This window comes from Rutilus rutilus, assembly GCF_951802725.1.
Source record: "Rutilus rutilus genome assembly, chromosome: 24".
Classification (NCBI taxonomy): domain Eukaryota; kingdom Metazoa; phylum Chordata; class Actinopteri; order Cypriniformes; family Leuciscidae; genus Rutilus; species Rutilus rutilus.
Window position 1 is genome coordinate 25,893,344 of NC_140228.1, and position 20,381 is coordinate 25,913,724.

Here is a 20,381-nt window from a genome sequence, read left to right on the forward strand (position 1 = left end):
CCAAATCATATGATTATTAGTTTGTTGATTACTCAATGTCATGGGGCTATTATATTTAGATAGCTGTTGGTATATATATATATATATTTTTTTTTTTTCTCAAATGTTAAATGTTAAACTTGCAAGACAAAAGAAATGTTAGTTGGTTAAAAAAAATAAAAAAAAAATCTCTCACACATATTACTAGGATATTGGCTGTTTACAAATACTTATAAAGCACATATTAATGCCTTATTCTGTATGACAATATTCTACATACAACCTTACTAACTATTGATAAGCAGTAATTAGGAGTTTACTGAGGCAAAAGTCACATATTAGTGAGAATCAGACCCTAATATAAAGTGGGGCCGTGCTAAAAACCTAACCATAAAGGGACCATATTTCTTTACTGCAACTATAATGTTTCTACACTTTTTTTGTGGATAAGAAAACTAGTTGATAACTGTTGTAATGTATTTACTAATTCTATGAGATATGAATGTGAAAACCATACACACTGAACATTTCAGATTGTCTGTCGAATATTTTTGTTTGGTAATATAATTTTTAATGTTGTAACATTAGTACATAAAATTGTAGGAAATAATGTTTTGTACTTTTTTTTTTTTTTTATGCACATTCCATGGACAATTTTGTACTTGTCTTCACATTTAAACAGCAGTACATTTGTGTTTGGGAACAGTTTTCTTTTCTTTTTTTTTTTTCTCCTGTTAAGGTTTTCTTCTCTTCATTTAGGCGACAGCCTTTTAACAGGTTAATGATTGAAAGAGGTGCATTTGAAGCAGTTGTCACCTCAAATCATATATAGCTAAAAATATCTTGAACAGCATGTGCAACAGGTGACTAATAATTGATACATATGAAGGCATTTTGGAGGTCAGTATTGGGCGGTCCTTGATGGCCTGACATTATAAAAAGAGATCTGTGTGCGGAGCAAAAAATCACACAGGCAAAATGAAGATCGTTTTGCTCTTGGGATTGGTGGCTGTCGCTCTCTGTGAGCCAACCAGATTTGTGGGGTAAATTCTTGAACATTTTTCTCTGTTGAACCAAAAAAGATTACACTATGTGGAGCTAATATCCAAGATGGTAAAGAATATCTTTCTCCACACTTTTCTAGTGATAAAGTCATCCGTCTGACACCTGCAAATGATGAACAAGTGACAATCATCAAGGAACTGGGACAAAAAGTCCAGGTAAACTCTTATTTATTATAGAAAATATTGTTTCTTTTATTTGATTTAGTCATATTTTGCACAGAAGGCCTGAACAGCAAGATTAAAACAAATCTCTGTAAAAAGTTTACCTTTTTGTCCTTAAAAAAAAAAGACCATGTGGGACCAACCTTGGCCACCAGGTGGCACTATCAGCAAGCATAAAATCTAATGCTTAAAAGGTGAATTTCTGTTACTTTATCTGTTGATTTATTGTTGAATAATATAACTACAAGAACTGTTTGCAAATCTAAATCAAGATTTGCAACTACATGTTAACTTATTCTACTTACCCGAACCCTAACCTAACAGTCTATGGAAGCTTATGTGTAGCAATATTCAATTTGAAATGTAATATGCAAAATGACAATGCAATATGTAAAATGGCAATGCATTTCTGATTTTAAATTTTAATTTCCCCATACATTTGTGCAACGTTTGGTGCAAAATGAAAATGAAAATTCAATTATATAATTTACATTTGCCATTTCATACACTAGTATTAAAATATGTAAATTGAATACATTTTAACGCTTTATAAGTTGCAAAATTAAAATTAAAATGTATTACAGAAATGATTAGATATGTTTAACATGTTCAAGCAAAAACTGTGGCAAAATTGTAATTTAAATGTAATTTTTTCTTAATTGCATTTACACTCACAGTTAAGACACTTGCGATTGCATTTCCATTAAGTGTCACGCAATGAATGTAGCAAAATTCAATGTGCAATTTGAAAATGCATTCTGAGCCGATCACGTGCCCGCCCCGCCCTGTCAATCACTGCGTGAAGGCGACAAGGCGTGGCTCGGCAACAGGTAAACATAGGCTATGGTGCGTATTTTGAGGTGTTGGAAGGAAACAGGGCGGCGGCAGAGCTGATACGAGCGTTAAATTCACTAGTAGATGAAGTGGAGCATGGACAGAGAATGGTAGTGTTTCCGAAGATTATTACGCGTCTGCAGGTGATAGAACCAGTACGATGTTGGACCGTCTGGGTCTGAGAGAGTGTTCTGCCTATCAAGCGTCGTCGACACCCATGTCAACATTCTGCTGCGCTGCTGTTGTCTGATGCTGGACTGTGTTGATGGTTTCGTTTTGTATAAAAATATTGTCATTGTCTGATACATGCTTATCTTTATTCTTATTAGCCTACTATTAACTGTAATACCCAATAATGTTGGAGATCCTATAGTTTTTCCTTACAAATGCATAGGCCTATTACCCTGTGATCACATAATATGACAAAGCTCCATTGGTATTCGGTATTAATAGCTACCGAAAAATAAATGTGACCGCTCTTTATTTATTTATAACTGACTGTAATGTTCAATAAAGTGGCGAATGTGATGTGTGACTGACCATCTCTGTTTATTCAGCTGTATAATCATAAAATATGAGGCAGACATATGCGAGTCCCTTTCCATTTTATAAAGCATATTTATAAAGGTATTAATACATATGTACATGGTCACGGAATCTGACGGGTCAAATTCATCGACCTAGACTTTTTTGGTTGAATGTGGAGCAGGTTAAACAACGAAGCAGCACACAAAACTTTAACCGGCACAAACAAGACTATTTTGGGTCAATGTGGAGCAGGTAGGGGGGCTGAGTGACCTCAGAATGACCAATAAATAATATTTTAATATTAGAGAAACCGAAGCAGCACAAAATAAACGTTTATCGGCGCAAATTAGAACAAACATGAGTCTATTTTGGTTGAATGTGGCCTATTTTGCCGACGTTTTGCATTGGATTGGGGGCGGAGCCAACTTCACGCAGTGATTGACAGGGCGGGGCGGGCACGTGATCGGCTCAGAATGCATTTTCAAATTGCACATTGAATTTTGCTACATTCATTGCGTGACACTTAATGGAAATGCAATCGCAAGTGTCTTAACTGTGAGTGTAAATGCAATTAAGAAAAAATAACATTTAAATTACAATTTTGCCACAGTTTTTGCTTGAACATGTTAAACATATCTAATCATTTCTGTAATACATTTTAATTTTAATTTTGCAACTTATAAAGCGTTAAATTATGTATTCAATTTACATATTAAAACTAGTGTATGAAATGGCAAATGTAAATTTTATAATTGAATTTTCATTTTCATTTTGCACCAAACATTGCACAAATGATGGGAAAATTAAAATTAAAATACAGAAATGCATTGCCATTTTACATATTGCATTGTCATTTTGCATATTACATTTCAAATTGAATATTGCTACACATAAGCTTCCATAACAGTCTACTAATACTCTGACTGGTAGTTGACGTAGTTGCAAAGTTACTTGTAGTTAGTAGAATGTCTAAAGTGGACCATTGAATTAAAGCGTAACCAGATTAAAAAATATATATATATACATATATATATTTATGGCACAAACATAATTTATTCATCTTGCGGTTCATGGCTTCTGGAATTTTGAGATCTACAGACAAAGATCTATTGATTGTAAAGTCCTCTATGGCCTTTTTGATACTACAGACGATAGCTAACCCCTGTCACAAAATGGCAGCAATTTACTTTTAAAAAAAGAGCATGCAGAATGATCTGAGATCCATGCATGTAGCAAGTACCCATTAGGGTGAATTCAGGCTGATTGGGACACTTTTTTGGGAAATTGGGACACTGATTGGAAAGTGTTCCAATGAACCTGAATTCACCCCTATACAATTTAAACAAACATATCTGGACAATACATGCCACATTAAACCAAGTATTACTGAGAAATGTTTAATACAATGCGCTTTTTGAGACATTGCTTGAAATCATGAATGATTTTCATGAAATCATCAATGACTCTAGTAGTTGGATTTCATCAAGGCACATGGTTGCACATCCAGATTTTGAGCAAGTGTACATGCTGCGCCCTCAGGTGGATTTCTGGAAGCCCGACAGTCCTGACCTCGTGACCATTGGCATGAAGGTTGACATTCATGTTCCCGCAGCCCAGCTTGACATGGTCTTCACCATTTTACAGCAGAGTGACATGGAAGCTAAGTAAGTATTTGACAAACATGTAAGTTGCCTTAGACTTTGAAATTAACAACACAGCTTTATACGATGCAATGACATGGTAGTCCAAACGTACTATACTTCAAAGAAAGCCAAGGTAAATTTCCCCTCTCAAAATAAGGTAGTTTTTGATATTCTTGGGATTTATTAGCTGTTCATCTTTGCAGGGTCATGTTTGAAAATCTTCAAGAGGCTGTGGAGGATCAGTTGGACAACAAGAGGGTGACGAAAGCCCATGACTACACAAAGTACAACAACTGGGCGACGGTATGACTGCCAGTGCACTCATAATTCCCCTTAAACCTTTTTTTTTTTTTTTTTTTTGCTCCATTCCAGGTGTGTAATTCGTTTTTTTTTTACTCACCTTCAGATTAATGATTGGGCAGTCTCCATCAGCTCTGCCAATCCTAGCCTGATCAGCAGACAGGTGATCGGGAACACTTATGAGGGACGTCCCATGCACCTTCTTACGGTAAAGTCCTGGATCACTTTACAAAACTCTGTTATACCCTTGTGAAAAAGTAGTACACTTAACATACTTTTAAAACAAATACTTATTATGGAAATAATATACTTTCATAAGTGTGACCTGAATGTAATGTTTGCATATTAATTGCATGCAAATGTATTATAAATATATTAAATTCAATTGTTCAAATGCTGACCTTTAGAGTGCTTTTTAGGATTTAGATATCTATATGTAGTTTCCATAGGTATTTTCATAGTAACTTCTATTGTCTGTTAAAATATACTTTAATGTCATCGCTTGTGTCAAATTGTATGGCATGCATTTAAATTTGTACACATTTGTAACAATGAGGTTGCAATTTAGTACATTTAAAATAGCTTAACTATTTCAAACACAATACAGTTTAAACTATTATCAAGTTTGATTATGTTTGTCAATGCATCACAAAAAGCGTACTTTTAAGATTTAAAGTACACATTCGGTACAATTAAGTGCACTTCTTTTTCACAAGGGTTTGATGAAGTCAGCATCTACCTGATATATGACAATTTTGAGATTACCAGCATTGAGTACAATATGAAAACATTGTTAAACTCAGTACTAAATATAGTTTTAACAATAAAAACATTTTTCTCTTCCAGATTGGAAAGAGGACAGGCTCTGCTAAGCCAGCTGTCTTCATGGACTGTGGCTTTCACGCCAGAGAATGGATCACTCATGCTTTCTGCCAGTGGTTCGTAAACGAGGTACAGGATAAACCATTTGTTTTTGAATTAATGTCTTTCAAGAGATCTGTGAATCTAAACTTAATTTTGCTCATGGTCAGGCTTTGTCCACCTATGGAAGTGATCCTGAGATGACCAACCTTCTCGATAGAATGGACTTCTTTGTTCTGCCTGTCTTCAACATTGATGGCTATGAATACACCTGGTCCAATGTAGGCTCATAACATTTGTGTTCCCAAAATATATTATTCATATTGTGCAGTAAATTGATATATGCTCTGGCATTACAAGACAAAAGGTACTGAATGTATGTCTCGAATGAAAAATTATCATTAAAAGTACTATCAGTGTTTCTTTAGCCAGCGTTAGCATTTCCGTTTTTCCTGTATTATGCAATATGGAGTTTGACTTTTCACTACCTATTATTTTTCACTATCTATCAATCAACATGATCATCTCTTCAGTTTTATGTAAATTACACTAACAGTCATTGTGAATTAATTCCCTTACCTGTCCAACACAAAAGATGCAATTCGGGCATCACTACTCAGGATTTTACACCCCACCCAGCGCTTTATTGCACTTTTGTTTTATGAAGTTGTGTTCCAAATTTGAGCATGACATCTCAAAAAATGTGCTTTCATTAAGATTTTGTTTGGGCACAGTACCAAAAGTTTGCATTAGATGAAATTATAATTTCCAATGTGGTCATTTTTAACCGTGAGTACAAGTGTGACTATTTTTTCAGGACCATTTAACCTTTTCGAATCATGTCCATTATTTGTATTTATTTATTTATTTATTGTGTGTGTGTGTGTGTGTGTTCACATAGTTCCGTACCATTCAAAAAAAAATAATGCACCTTTACAAGCTTGTAGAAAAATATATATTATCCATACATTAATTGGTATTTTTTCATATTTGTATTATTTATTTGTATTCCTTTCAATTAATTCTATAATATGGGGGCGAAGTAATATTAAAGAAACAGTGGGTCTGCCCAAACATAGAGTGTTCATTGATTTAGGAGATGTGCTGTTTTTTATATAAATATATGAAGAGTGAAAAATAATTATCTGAATGTTTTTTTTGTTTTTTTATCATATAGGACAGGATGTGGAGAAAGACTCGATCCAAGAACAGTGGCACCACCTGTATTGGTACCGACCCCAACAGAAACTTTAATGCTGGATGGTGCAGTGAGTACATGCTTCCTATTAAAGCTATTGTGATTAACTAATAGTATACTAGAAATCAAGTCAAGAGTCCACATGACATTGCTTAACAAGCCTAACGGGCAAGGCTTCCTTGGTCTACCATTTTCACCACAAAGAACATGCAGCTTGACCACCAGCTAAAGGTTTGTTGGTGAAAAACAATGCTATGCCAGCCAGACCTGCACCAAACCACACTGGTCTAAGATGGCTTGGGACGAGAAATTAGTCCTAAACAGAAGAGCAGACAAAAACCTGACAAATATCTTGAAATAAAACATCTGAACAATGTCTTGATGTGTGGTAACCAAATTATAAGCAGAATAATTGACTTGATTAAATTAGCAGAAACCACCTTGGGTGATCATTGTTTGTCTAATAATTCCACGGCCGTTGTCAATTATTCCTTACACAAAGTATGCCGTTAACGTTCCAGCCACTGGAGCTTCCAGCAACCCTTGCAGCGAAACCTACTGTGGAAGCAGCCCAGAGTCTGAGATTGAGTCCAAGAATTTGGCCAACTTTATCCGCACCAACAAGTCTATCATCAAGGCCTACCTGACTGTCCACTCATATTCCCAGCTGCTCCTCTTCCCCTATTCCTACAAATATGGCCTGGCTGCTGACCACTCAGAGCTGGTACCTGTTCATAAACACATACACACATGCGTTAAACACACTACAAAAATGTCCATTATATTTTCATATAATGTGAGAATTTGTTTGACTGACCTGAGCCTTTTCTTTCCTGGTAGCTGAGTGTGGCTCAGGGAGCGACTGCAGCTTTGCGCACACTGTACGGAACCAAATACACTAGCGGCCCTGGTGCTACGACCATCTGTGAGTATAAAGAGTCCAAGATAAAAGCTCTGATCCAAAACCTATGAAGTGAGCTGCCTGCTTCCATCTAGGCATCTGTCTAACACAAATGATATGAATGTACATTGGTCTTGGCATCTTCTAACTCGAAAGGAACCTCACAATTCACAGTTTATTCCAAAAGATGTTAGCATGTTGCTAAGCTAAGAATGCTAGGCTAGGATTTTCCAATTGGCTTTTGGATCATTGCAGAAAATATGTGACCAACATAAGTTTATGATTCTGTTCACCTATTATTTCTCTCTGATTTTAGGGATAACCAATGGGTAAGGATATGGTTAGGACGATCAACAAAATATGTTGATCCACGAACATGTCTTACTTTACTTTTTGTTTGTATTTTTGGCCTATAAAAATATCATCCCTCTATAGCAAGCTATAAGCATAAAAAAATTCAAAGCACAAATATGGGATACATAACTTTTAATGAAACTACAATCTATATTGTATCTATACCCAGCTCACTAGGTTTTGTAACAGGGGATGTCAGTGTTTTCAAAGAGATTATAGTCATGTAAATGTACATTATTTATATTTTATCCTCTAAAATAACTTAAAACAGTGGTTCTTAATTTATAATTTTTGATTAAATCAAACCATCAAACCAATGCGTAACACGAGCGCTCTATGTGCACCTGTACTCCTGAGTATAAACATAAGCTATAAATAATATAAATTTCATTATATTAAAATTAAACAAGCTATTATTTTTTAACATATACTGTATTATATTAATAATAAATTCTATTATTATATATTTTTGAATGTTTTATGAACATTTTACGTTATTATTATACCTATATATTATAGTAAAGTATAGTATATTTAAAAAACGTACTTATGGTGTAGCCAACAATCTGCGAGTGCTATGTACAGTTTGATCAAGAAAACATTGTTTCAGATCAGGAGCCATTTTGAATGAATTAGGTATTTTATATAGCGCTTGTATATGTACTACTGTACAACCAAAGCGCTTTACAATCATACCGGGGGTCTCTCCTCAACCCCCACCAGTGCTTTTTGCAGGTAATGAGCATCTTTTTGGGTTTCACTTTATTTTGATGGTCCCTTTAACACATTCTGTTGACTATAAGCAATGTTGCACCTACATGTCTACTAACACTCATTAGAGTATTTGAGGAGTATTATTAGACTGGCGGGGTTAGGGTTAGAATAAGTTGACATGTAGTTACAAAGTTACATATAGTCAGTAGAGTGTCTGTTTGAGGACCATCACAATAAAGTGTTATCAGATATTAAGCAGACAGTACACTAATACTCTAATGAGAGTTAGTTGACATGTAGTTGCAAAGTTACTTATAGTCAACAGAATGTTCAAAAGGGACCATCAAAATAAAGTGTTACGGATTTTTGCTGACGTGTGCTTCCCTAAACATGAGCTTTGTCGTTGCAGACCCAGCTGCTGGTGGCTCTGATGACTGGGCTTATGACCTGGGTGTGAAGTATTCATACACCTTTGAGCTGCGCGACGAAGGACGTTACGGGTTCCTGCTGCCCGAGTCCCAGATCAAGCCCACTTGTGAGGAGACCATGCTGGCTGTCAAATACATCGCTAGCTATGTGCTCAACAACCTGTACTGAGAGGGAACTGTCTGGTAGAGAGCCTTGTGAATACATCAGGGTTTGTTTCTTATAAAATGGAACGTGGCTGTGCATTCTGTGACATCAAATCATTGCAAATCTCAAAAATCAGTAAAGCAATAAAACACAAAAGTCTGTTTGTTGAATAATATTTAATGCAAAGTATAATATGATGGGTACAATCATTAGATAGAAGCAATTAACAGCTATTCATACCATCCGAAATATACAGTGCATGGCGGCAAAGAGTATACAGTATATATAAAGTCGCATTTGCTAACAAACGAGGCTTGATATTTTGGCAGAAATAACTTGGTTATTTTAAGTGGATATATGAAGTCAGTTCCCCTCATGTTCTCTGTGGTCCAGAGGAAACAAAATTCAGAACTGCTGTATGAACATGATCCACTAACGACTTTACATTTTGTCTTAATTTTGAACAATATACATTCATTGTGTTATAATTTGAAACCTAACATTTTTTTTTTGCTTGAAATGTGTGTTTGTGCCATTGATCTATACTATATACAATTAATTGGGTTGTGCTAAATGTATCTAAAATAAATTAAACATACTTTGATATTATTATATAATGCAAATACATTTAAACAGCTTGAGAGTGCAAGAATTTCTGGGGCTGTTTATACACTGTCATCCTGCTTCACTCATAATTCAATGCCACACTTTTCTGTAATGCCAGGTATTATATATGGTGATTGATAATCTATTACATAGCATAAAACGAAAATGAAAAGTTGGATGTAAACACATCCAATGTAGGTAACCACTCTTTTGTACTCTTGAGAGTGAATACTGAGGAGAGAACAGTCCAAGACAGATTCAGGATAGTTTTTTGAGTACAAGTCTCACCACTTGATGTCTCTCTTTCACAACAATAATTTTCCGAAACGGCATACTTCATATAAGAGGTGAAAAACAGCATGTCCGAATTCACAGTACTCATAAAAGAGTAGGCCACAAGTTAATCCAGTGAGATTCTGAAGTGTATATATGATGGAAACTTTACTATCCCATGAGGCCTCGGGAGAGGATTTGTGAATGGCAGTGAAAGCGAGTAATTGACGCTGGTAGGTCACATGGTGAATGTAGGCCTAGAACGACCAGATAACATTCACACTACACATTCATAGTAGAACACATTTTTTTTATCAGTTTTGAAGTAAATATTTATTCAAAATAAGTAGCCTGCCAACTAAAGAGAGTTTGCGATTTTGGATGCAGCCATGCTTATGTTCTCTTCAAGATAGAAGACTGTCTGAAAGCAGTTTCCCAATACTATGAAGGCACCTTGTTATTGAAACTGGTTTTATGATCCGCGGCCCTACGTTTTGGGAAATGGGACTATCTTCACACATTTAATAAGGTCAGAAAAAAAAAAAAAAAATCCCCTGGAAATCAATTTCAGAAGGCCAGATCTGAGGCAGCTGGCCACTTCTCATTATCGGACAGCAACTATTATTGACCAACTGTTACCTATACAGATGCTCTTTCTCCATTGGGTGCAAATATATCAGTTTTAAGGATCTATTTTTAGATTTCACATTTTTACTGTGGGCCACCTTTTGTCATTGGGCAAATATAATTTAAATGCACAGGTCTTGTAATGTATATGACTCTGACGCCATCTAGTGGCCATATCTGACCATTTCCTGAAATAGTGAGTTATTTAAAAAAAAAATAATAATAATTTGATTGGAAATGAAAGGATCAGACATTAACAGCGGGAAGAGAACAAATAGATAAAAATAAAACAAGGAGGGTATACGGACATCAAACGAGATTATAGGCTACACAAATCAATACAATATTACATTTTGTCAATATAAAAAAAAATAAAGGCTCTTTACAACAGACTCAAGGACATTATTTGTTTAAGAACCTTTGAGTTTAAAGGTTTTGACATTTTCTTAAAGGAAGAAAAAATGGACTTTAAATCAGAGGGGAATATTCTCAAATCAGGATAACATTTAATGGTTCTGACTTTATGAAGATGCAACTTGCCCAGAAGACAAATGAATAATACCGTATAATCAAGATTAACATCGTTAGAATGAAAATCTGACAAAATAATTAAAATAAATAATAATAATAATAATTTTACCATTTATACCAATTTGTTACAACAGCACAAAACTAACAAGGTAACTTCTGACCAGAAAGATTTAGAGAATGGGCACTGATAATATAAATATAGGATAGATTCTTCAATATTGCAAAAGGAACATAAAGAAGATACATTCTCAGAAAACCTGCTCAAAAATAAACTACAAGGGTAATATCTATGAACAATTTTGAAATGTTCTTTAATTTTATTAGGGATAAAAAGTTTGTGAGAAATGTCCATAAGTCATTCAAATCAGAGTTCGGATAACAGATACTCCATTTAGATTGTGCTTTAGGGAGGGTTCTTGGAGTTGAAGAAAAGAAGCATTTCTAATAAAGAAGTTGTTGCATTTTTTATCTAATACATTAACACCATTGATTGCAAGTGTAGGAATATAGTTGTTTAAACAGTCGTATCTTTAATGCACTTTAATCAAGGTTCTTAAACTGACAGGAATACTTTTAGTATTAAAATCTCAGTACATTTTCATTATTCCAAATAATACACGTGTGTGGGGAGAAATTATGGTTGAAAGCAATCTTCCAGGATTCTAGAGCTTGTTTATGAAAATATGAGAGTTTAATAGGTAATTTGCTGCACTTAAAATTACAAGATAATAAAAATGTAAGGTCACCACAGTGTTTAAAGATTAAGTTAGGGATCCAAAACCAGGGTAATCTATTATTAGAAATACAATACTTAATCCAGTTCATTTTGAATGTCTGGTTGTTAGTTAGCATTAAGACCACCCTCCTTGTAGATTTCCTTTGAACACATTCCGTTTTATTTTTCCAAATAAAACGGAATAGCAGAGTCAATATATATTTTTGATTTTTGATCAACATATAGGGAAAGAGCAGGGTAAATAGGCACGATATGCCCTCAGCCTTAGACAGCAGGACTCTCCCATAAAGTGTCAAGTCTCTCTGCTGCCAGCAACATAGTATTTTTGGGGGTTTTATCTAACCTTGGTTGAAAGTTGTAATGAAGACGTTCTGAACCTGATCTGCAAATATCGACCCTAAGATATTTGACCTGATGTTTAACTTTAATACCATCAACAGAAACTTTATCTGAATCATGCACATACAAAATTTCACTTTTCGTGGGATTTACCACCAATCCAGAAGTTTTGGAGGAAAGATTAAAACTGCTTAGGGCACCAGAGACTTGTGAATCATTTTTAAGAAAGAGACAAGTATCGTCAGCTAACTGACTAATTATTAAAGTATTCTCTCCAATATTTATACCCTCAATATTTGAGAATTTTTTTATACAAATTAGAAGCTCAGCGGCCAATAGAAAAAGAAAAGGAGAGATGGGGCATCCCTGGCGAATACCTCGACCCACAGAAAATCGAGGAGAAGTGCCGGAAGCTGAGGAGACACAACTGTTAATACCATTATAAAGAGTATGAATCATGTTAATAAAGGAACTACCAAAACCAAACTTAGAAAGGGCTTCAAAAATAAAGGAATGCTCAACTGTATCAAATGCTTTGTAGAAGTCGATAAACAAAATTAAAGCCTCTTCGTTTATAAATTCAGAATAATCTAGAATATCTATAATTAATCTAATATTAATAGAGATATGTCTACCCGGCGGTGAGTTAAAGGGGTCATAGACGGTGTTTCACTTTTGTGTGTGTGTAAAGGAATTCAATAATTTATGGATTAAAAGGGATTTAAGGGAACAAAGAATGGGAAAATCATTAACAAAACTCTAACTGTAGTTATGTAGTAATCAATTTAAACGATTTCTTGTCTCATCACATTCAGTTAAAGTATGAATTACATTAATCATAAGCATATTTTCAATTCAAAATGACCCGTCTTCTTTGATTTGATGGCCATCTTGATCATTTTGATATTGACCAGCCATGTCTCAGCAGACCACTCTGTTAGCGCTGAGGCAGAGCGGCCTAAAAATTTAATCAAACATTTTCATAGTTCAGACAAAATCATTGGCTCAGGTAACAGACGAAGCAATAGTGAGACATGGTAAAAACATTGTTACTCACACTTGTGTGTTGTGACATTACTGTTACTGTATCAACTTTTAATTTCAGTCTCTCTAAAAAGCTAAACTCTCTAAACTTGTTTAAAAATTTATCTGACGTGAAATGAAGCAAATAAACGCACAGTGTATTACCGATGTATGGAAGCTTGTTTCCGCCACAGAATAAAAAATAAAAAAGGTAATTGCGACTTTTTCATCTCACAATTCTGCCTTTTTTTCTCTCAATTGCGAGTTTACATCTCGCAATTCTGACTTCAGAATTGCATGATATAAAGTCGCAATTGCGTGATATAAACTCGCAATTATAAAGTCATAATTACTTGATATAAAGTCAGAATTGTGCGTTATAAAATCGCAATTATCTTTTAAAATGTTTTATTCTGTGGCGGAAACAAGCTTCCATACCGATGCAGAACTTTGCTAAAAATAAAGTTCTCCCTTGCTTGCTTGATGTAAAGATCACAAGGAAGGCAATGCATTGATTGTTTTTCCACAGTTTCGCACTGCAAAACGTCTTGTAATTATCAGAGGCTTTTTTATTGTTTTGTTGCTGGAGTAATCCTGTGTTTGCATCTATTTTCTACTACCTGACATGCGCAAATCGGTGGGCGGGGCTAAAGAGGCAATGATGTAGAAGTAGGCGTTGATCTTCTTCTGCAGAGGCGGTCTTTCGGCACGCTATGATGTCATACTGTGACAAAGTCCGAAACTAGTCGTTTTGGGAGCTTGGTTTCATTAAAAGCTGCTATTGGACTAACGAGGAAGTTTTGAGTTCTGAAATGTACAGGATATTTTATAGTACAATGACCTCTTATATGTCAAAAAATCAAGGACATTTTGATTTATCAATTATTTAAATAACAGATAACTGATATATGGTAAGGTAAATTCCAAAGTACAACAGGAGCAACCTATTAGGTCAGAAACCAATTTTCTATCCATCCATTTATATGGCTGATACTACAAGTTATACTAACGGTACTGATCCACTTGTCCGTGTGACACTTCTGTCGCGCCGCACTCCACTATATTCCTATGGGTGACGTCAAACGACTTTGCCCGCAAAGCATTCCAGGAAGGCGGCGCTTCATTTGGAAAAATGCTGCGCGTCAAAAAGCTGGCCGATGCCCATCTTTATGCAAATGAATTCCGTCGAACGCGACGCGACTATCCAATAGAAGTAGAGCATATGGAGACGGGGGGAAGTCTCTCGCAGGTCCTCTGTTCTAATACGCAACATTTCCCGCTCGGTCAAAACCACGCCCATAGCGCTAACGCCCATCAACGTACAAATGTGGGGAGGCGTCGCGACAGTCGTGTCGCAAAAGTGGATCAGTACCGTCAGTAACCACCACAAGATGTCAGCCGGCTCAAACCCTTGCACTGCATATTTAATTTCAGATGAAGACAGCAAATGTAACCATAAAAATAAAGTGAAATTAACATAAAAGTTGCAATTAGACTCAAGGGAAATTTGTGAAAAAACAATGGTAACTCTTTAACATTAACATTAGTTAATACATTATCTAACCTGAACTAACAATGAGCAAGTTAAAAGTTGGTTCAGTCCCTGCTCCAACACACCTACCTGTGATCTGAATTCTGAAGACCATGATTGGCTTGTTCAGGTGTGTTTAATTATGTTTGGAGTTTAACTCTGTTAAAGGGATGGTTCGTAAAGTAAAATCAACCTAGGGTCCTTTGCACCATGACCTCGAGCCAAACACCCCCTAGTTACACTACATCCATGCATCGCTTTCTGCCAGGACTTTTATGCTCTTTTCCCAATTAACAGAGGTGACCTCGACGTCCGGGTTAGCGGTAGCATTAGCCATCAGGCAAGTGTTATTTAAATAAACTCCTGATGTACTTACAAACTTTCCAATGCCTCGTTTTATGAGTACAGAACCTATTTGTACTACTGTAGAAGTTTGGTACCATCCCAGCAAGCAATAGCCATCATTTCACCGTCTAGGTTAACTATAGACCCGATATAGTCCGGCTATGAGTAACACACTCCAAAATAACCTTGAATTTGGTTACATGTCGTTTTTGCCAAAATAACTTGGGAGATGTACGATATTCCACCAAGTAAACAGTGATTACAAGGTGTTTGGTTTCATATTTTCACTCATTTCATTTCTTTGTTATCTAATTGATGACTAGTCTGTTCTTGGGCTTTGGTTTAGACATCTATTAAATTTTCACTGACAGCCCAAATTTTGCCTTGTTTTAGCCTAGACATCTGGGCTGTGTTTGGATGGCTATTAGACATATTTTAAACGCAAAATTGCTTGCTGGGCATTATTAGTGGGGTAATTTACGAGATACATCCTTGGATCCATTAGCGCCTGCACTAAGCCATTCGGCTGATATCTCTAAATAAGCTCTAACTTTAATAATGTTCGACCAAGGGGAAAAAAGGCTTCAGGGAGGGTGTTTGGCTCGAGGTCATGGTGCAAAGGACCCTAGGTTGGTTTTATTCCGAACCATCCCTTTAAGAGTTTGAAATTCCTGCTGTAGAATGTAAATGTATGCAATTCTAACCTCTGGCCAGCAGGTAGCAAAAGAAGCCAATAAATAAATTACCGGTCTCCATTGATTTTCAGTCAGCCATGTCTCAACACGTTGCTGATTATCCATTTCAGTTGCACCACATATGTATGCTTGTCATAACATTTAGAATAGATGCATAGCATTTTATGACTCATTTCTGCAGTCATTAATTCTGCTCTGACTGGCACCTGACTTCTGACACATTAACAGGTATGTTAGAACAGCACATGGATAGGCTACCCGAAATTATTGTCTGGGCCACCTATCTATTAGATATTTATGCTTTCTGCAGGAGCAGTGCCCACACAGAGTAGAGTACTGTAGTAGCAGCTGATGCAAGACAGAGCAAAACTCTTCTGCAGATGCTAAGTTCACATGGAATAAAATAATATGTTCATGCTCCCCATTGTGTTTTTACATATTAAAATATAGGCTATCTAAGGAACTAGCATTAGAAATACATGTAAACGCATTGAAAATATGTATTGGTTCAGGATCCAACACATTTCTGAGGGGGCTGAAATGCATCTTTTATGAAATCAGTTGTTTACCTTGATCTCACCAGATCAGTTAACATTTTAAACTCTGCAACTCAACCTGCACCGTTTATGTTACAATCATAAATGATTTCTCAAAGGATTTTTCACACTGCATTTAAGGTTAAACCTCTATTTTAACCCCAGGTAAAGGAACACACTTGTAATTTAGAAGCACTACATTTACCCAGGGTTATCAAACCCTGCTCATTCTTACCTTTATAGTCCGAAAAGTCCATTATTGAAAACTTGATCGTACAGTCAGTCAGTAGCCTGAGGATACGTTTACATGACAATGGTGTAGGCTACTAAAAACGGAAAAGTTTATCCTTTGTTTTTCATGTAGACGTCAATTTTGTCAAAATGATTCCCGTTCAGACGAATCTGCGAAAAAGTCTAAGGGTACGTTTACACGACAACGATAAAAAGTTTTTCCTTTGAAATTTCCACGTACAGACGACACCATTGTCAAAACAATCCCCCTTCACACGGATCCGCGAAAAAGACTAAAAACGCTGTATTGTGCTATCAGACCATTAGATGGCGATGAAACACTATCTGAACACGTAATACATGTGCATGACTTCATCTTCTTCAGAGATTCGCTTTTTTGTTGTTTACACGTAGTCGTAGACCGTTTTCAAAAACTTGCATTTTTAGCCACCCAAAAACGCTGTTGTCATGTAAATGAACAGCCAAAAGGGATAAAAAGTTTTACGTTTTTAGTTAAAAATGGTGTCGTGTAAACTTGTAAATTATTGTGTAAATTAAGCTGCCAGGCCAGTAGTTTTCGATGTCACTTTTGTCAAGACAAACTACGTGCCTATAGGCTGAACACGTAATAATGCATGCGCATGATGTCACTGTTTTCACAAATGCAGGATTTTGTAGTTTACACGGAGACAGTAATGGTATCGTGTTCAAAAACTGGCACTTTGAAACCAAGTTTGCGCTTTCAAGCCCCTAAAAACGCTGTTGTCGTGTACAGCCAAAACACATAAAAGGTTTACCATTTTTTCTTGAAAACGGTGTCGTGTAAACGACCCGTAATATTTGAGTTCTGCAACGCAAATATGCTAATAAGGATGTTAATCCAGGGTTTAGGAATGTAGAGTGTAAAACGGCAGTTTATAAATAGCCATGATTAATTGTTAACCATGGGTAAATTGCAATGTGAAACATGACAAGATAACACTGGATTATTTTCAACCCAGGGTTTAGAATGACCCAGGTTTAAATGTTACAAATGTGAAAAGCCAAAAATTGTGTGGCTTGTTAAAAAGAGGTTTTTGCTATTACTTTCGTAAGATACTGTATCAGGCTTACAGATTTTTACATTTAACTGCCCTTTGTAGGCAGAATATAGATAATATCAATTTTGTGAGCAGTAGATTGGGCTCTTATTGAAGTGGTTAAATGGACTTTCTCTTTTTTTTTTTTTTTCAGGGCTGGTGGTTTCTAATACACTCCTAATTAGTGAATAAACCACGGCTAAATAATCTTTACATAAGATTTTGGCTGCTTTTGTTGGCCTGTGAATGCAGCCCTCAGTGGTTTGTGAGGTCAAAACTGTTTATAAACCTTGGATCCACTCAGCGGTATTCATTCCGCCCTTGTTTACCCTTTTAATTCCCAGAGAACCTAGATATTTCACTCTGTAATAATTTAGACTACGTACATGATAATAAAAGACAGAAAAGCAGAGGAAAAGAAAAATGTTCACAACCCCCCCTTCTCTTGCTATTTTCGCGTACAGACGACAATGTTGTTCACGCGGATCCGCGAAAACTATTAAAAACGATGTATTCTGCTGCCAGGACAGTAGTTGGTGGAGTCAGTTTGTAAAGAAACACTACGCGCCTATATGCACGTCACCGTTTTCACAAATTCTCGTTTTTGTAGTTTACACAATATAGTTTTAAAAACGTGCATGTTTTCAGGCCCCCCAAAAACGCTGTTGCCGTGTAAATAAACAGCCAAAACGCATAAAAAGCTTTCTGTTTTTATCTGATAATGGTGTCATGTAAACGGCCCCGTAGTTCCTTCAGTTTATTGTTCGGTATCGTTAACGTTTGATATGTAGATTCCCTGTGTTTATTGAAGTCTCTTTGTATCACCATTCGGAGTCACGTGTCATCTGTGTTGGATTTACCACAAGTAACCATGACAATTTTATTTTATTTGAAAGCAACAAAATTTAAATAACTTCTAAAATGGCTCATCCAAGCATATTAATATTCTATTAATGTTTTGAGTCTTTTGTTTTTAATTTTATGTAATAGATCATTTGTTTTTGGTTTATTTAAATGCATTTTTTTTTTTAAGAATAATCTTTTCAATAAATAAATAAAAGGCATTTTATCAAGTACTATATTTCAGTCATTGCATTACCAAATATATCCATTGCCAAATGTTAATGCATAAACATTTTTCAGCAAAAATAACTATAAATATAAAATATAAATATAATGATATAAAATGTTGGTCATACCACCCAATCCAATAAGCCATGTCTAATTACCCCAAATATTTCATTAATAATCATGAAAGGCACATTCCAGTTCTGTGGAAATTTCATGTGGGCCGGGCTGTAGCTGTTTTTCCTACAATAAGCTTCTGCACAGCAACATGCTCCTTTTCCAGGATTCATTCTCTCTCTCTCTCTCTCTCTCTCTCTCTCTCTCTCTCTCTCTCTCTCTCTCTCTCTCTCTCTCTCTCTCTCTCTCTCTCTCTCTCTTCTCTCTCTCTCTCTCTCTCTCTCTCTCTCTCTCTCTCTCTCTCTCTCTCTCTCTCTCTCTCTCTCTCTCTCTCTCTCTCTCTCTCTCCTCTCTCTTCTCTCTCTCTCTCTCTTCTCTCTCTCTCTCTCTCTCTCTCTCTCTCTCTCTCTCTCTCTCTCTCTCTCTCTCTCTCTCTCTCTCCACCAACCCCCCTCAGTCTCTGCCCGCTCTCCTCCAGCAGCTATTACGGGCCTCATTAGTGTGTTACAGAGGCAGAGAGGTTTAGCGGAGGGGGCCAGGGCCAACGTCAGCTCCCCAGCTGTCAGGACCCGAGACATGGGGAATAAAGCTCACCTCTTCCCAGCACCACTTCATCAGAGCTCCAAACAGTGGGCCAGGCTTCCTCCTGGCTAATGAGAATGTGCAGGAAAGTTGATTTCATACATTTTGGACCCAGTGCAGGGGGGAAAACATTACGCCGACACGGAGCAACAAAACATCACCTAGAAATGCAGTGGAAAAAAGATGCCTGACAAATTTAAAATCCATTCCAGTCTATTATTTATATCTTGCTCTTCACCTTGACTAAAGCACTTATTTATTCGTCTTGAAGCTTCAACTTTAAGAGAACATTTTTCAGTGTTATGTCCAATAAACCTGGTTTGAATGGTTTGAATCCTTGACGTTTTGGAACAGGCGAACGTGGCACAAACATTTCATTGTATGAGGGATAATCCATTCTTACCTCACTAACTGTACAGCTGTTACTGCCTAATGAAATAACTCTGAACACAGCACACTTAATTGCCTTCTGTTAACTGTTGACAGACCGCGCACAACCCATTTCTGAACTTTGTTCAACACCTCAGTTATTGTAACATAAAAGAATGTTCCGGGTTCAATACAAGTGGCAATGAGCAAAAAAGAGTTTCCACGATAAAGAAAAGGAAATATCTTGATAAAAATTTATGAATTATTAATTCATGAATATTATTACGTTTTTGGGAAGTAGCACCTTTTTACAACCTGAACTTACCTTGCCTTGTCATAAAAAGATCAATATTATATATAGAATATATTGAATATATATATATATATATATATATATATATATATATGTGTGTGTGTGTGTGTGTGTGTGTGTGTGTGTGTGTGTGTGTGTGTGTGTGTGTGTATGTTTGCATTTATTATATTTTTTAATAAATCAACAGGTTCGGGAAAAAATAAATATATAAATAAGTGTGACAAACAAGTTAAAGGAGCATTTCACCCATGGGAACATTAATCTTTATT

At 36.0% G+C, this 20,381-nt stretch overlaps 1 protein-coding gene across 1 annotated transcript; it reads left to right on the forward strand.

Moving 5' to 3' along the window:
• The first annotated feature begins 900 nt into the window (after positions 1-900).
• cpb1 (carboxypeptidase B1 (tissue)) lies at positions 901-9,267 on the forward strand. Its single transcript, XM_084398280.1, has 11 exons — positions 901-1,022; positions 1,124-1,199; positions 4,107-4,231; positions 4,414-4,513; positions 4,617-4,718; positions 5,357-5,461; positions 5,542-5,652; positions 6,549-6,639; positions 7,091-7,293; positions 7,410-7,494; positions 8,948-9,267. Exons 1-11 carry the CDS (start codon positions 958-960, stop codon positions 9,133-9,135), a joined length of 1,251 nt encoding a protein of 416 aa, XP_084254406.1. The 5' UTR covers positions 901-957; the 3' UTR covers positions 9,136-9,267.
• Positions 9,268-20,381: the final 11,114 nt, after the last annotated feature.

Excerpts from the sequence above, each read along its gene's own strand:
- cpb1 (XM_084398280.1), top strand. The coding sequence starts at position 958 with ATGAAGATCGTTTTGCTCTTGGGATTGGTGGCTGTCGCTCTCTGTGAG. Across the intron at positions 1,200-4,106 it reads AACTGGGACAAAAAGTCCAG|GTGGATTTCTGGAAGCCCGA; the intron begins GTAAACTCTTAT and ends CTGCGCCCTCAG. Across the intron at positions 5,653-6,548 it reads ATGAATACACCTGGTCCAAT|GACAGGATGTGGAGAAAGAC; the intron begins GTAGGCTCATAA and ends TTTATCATATAG.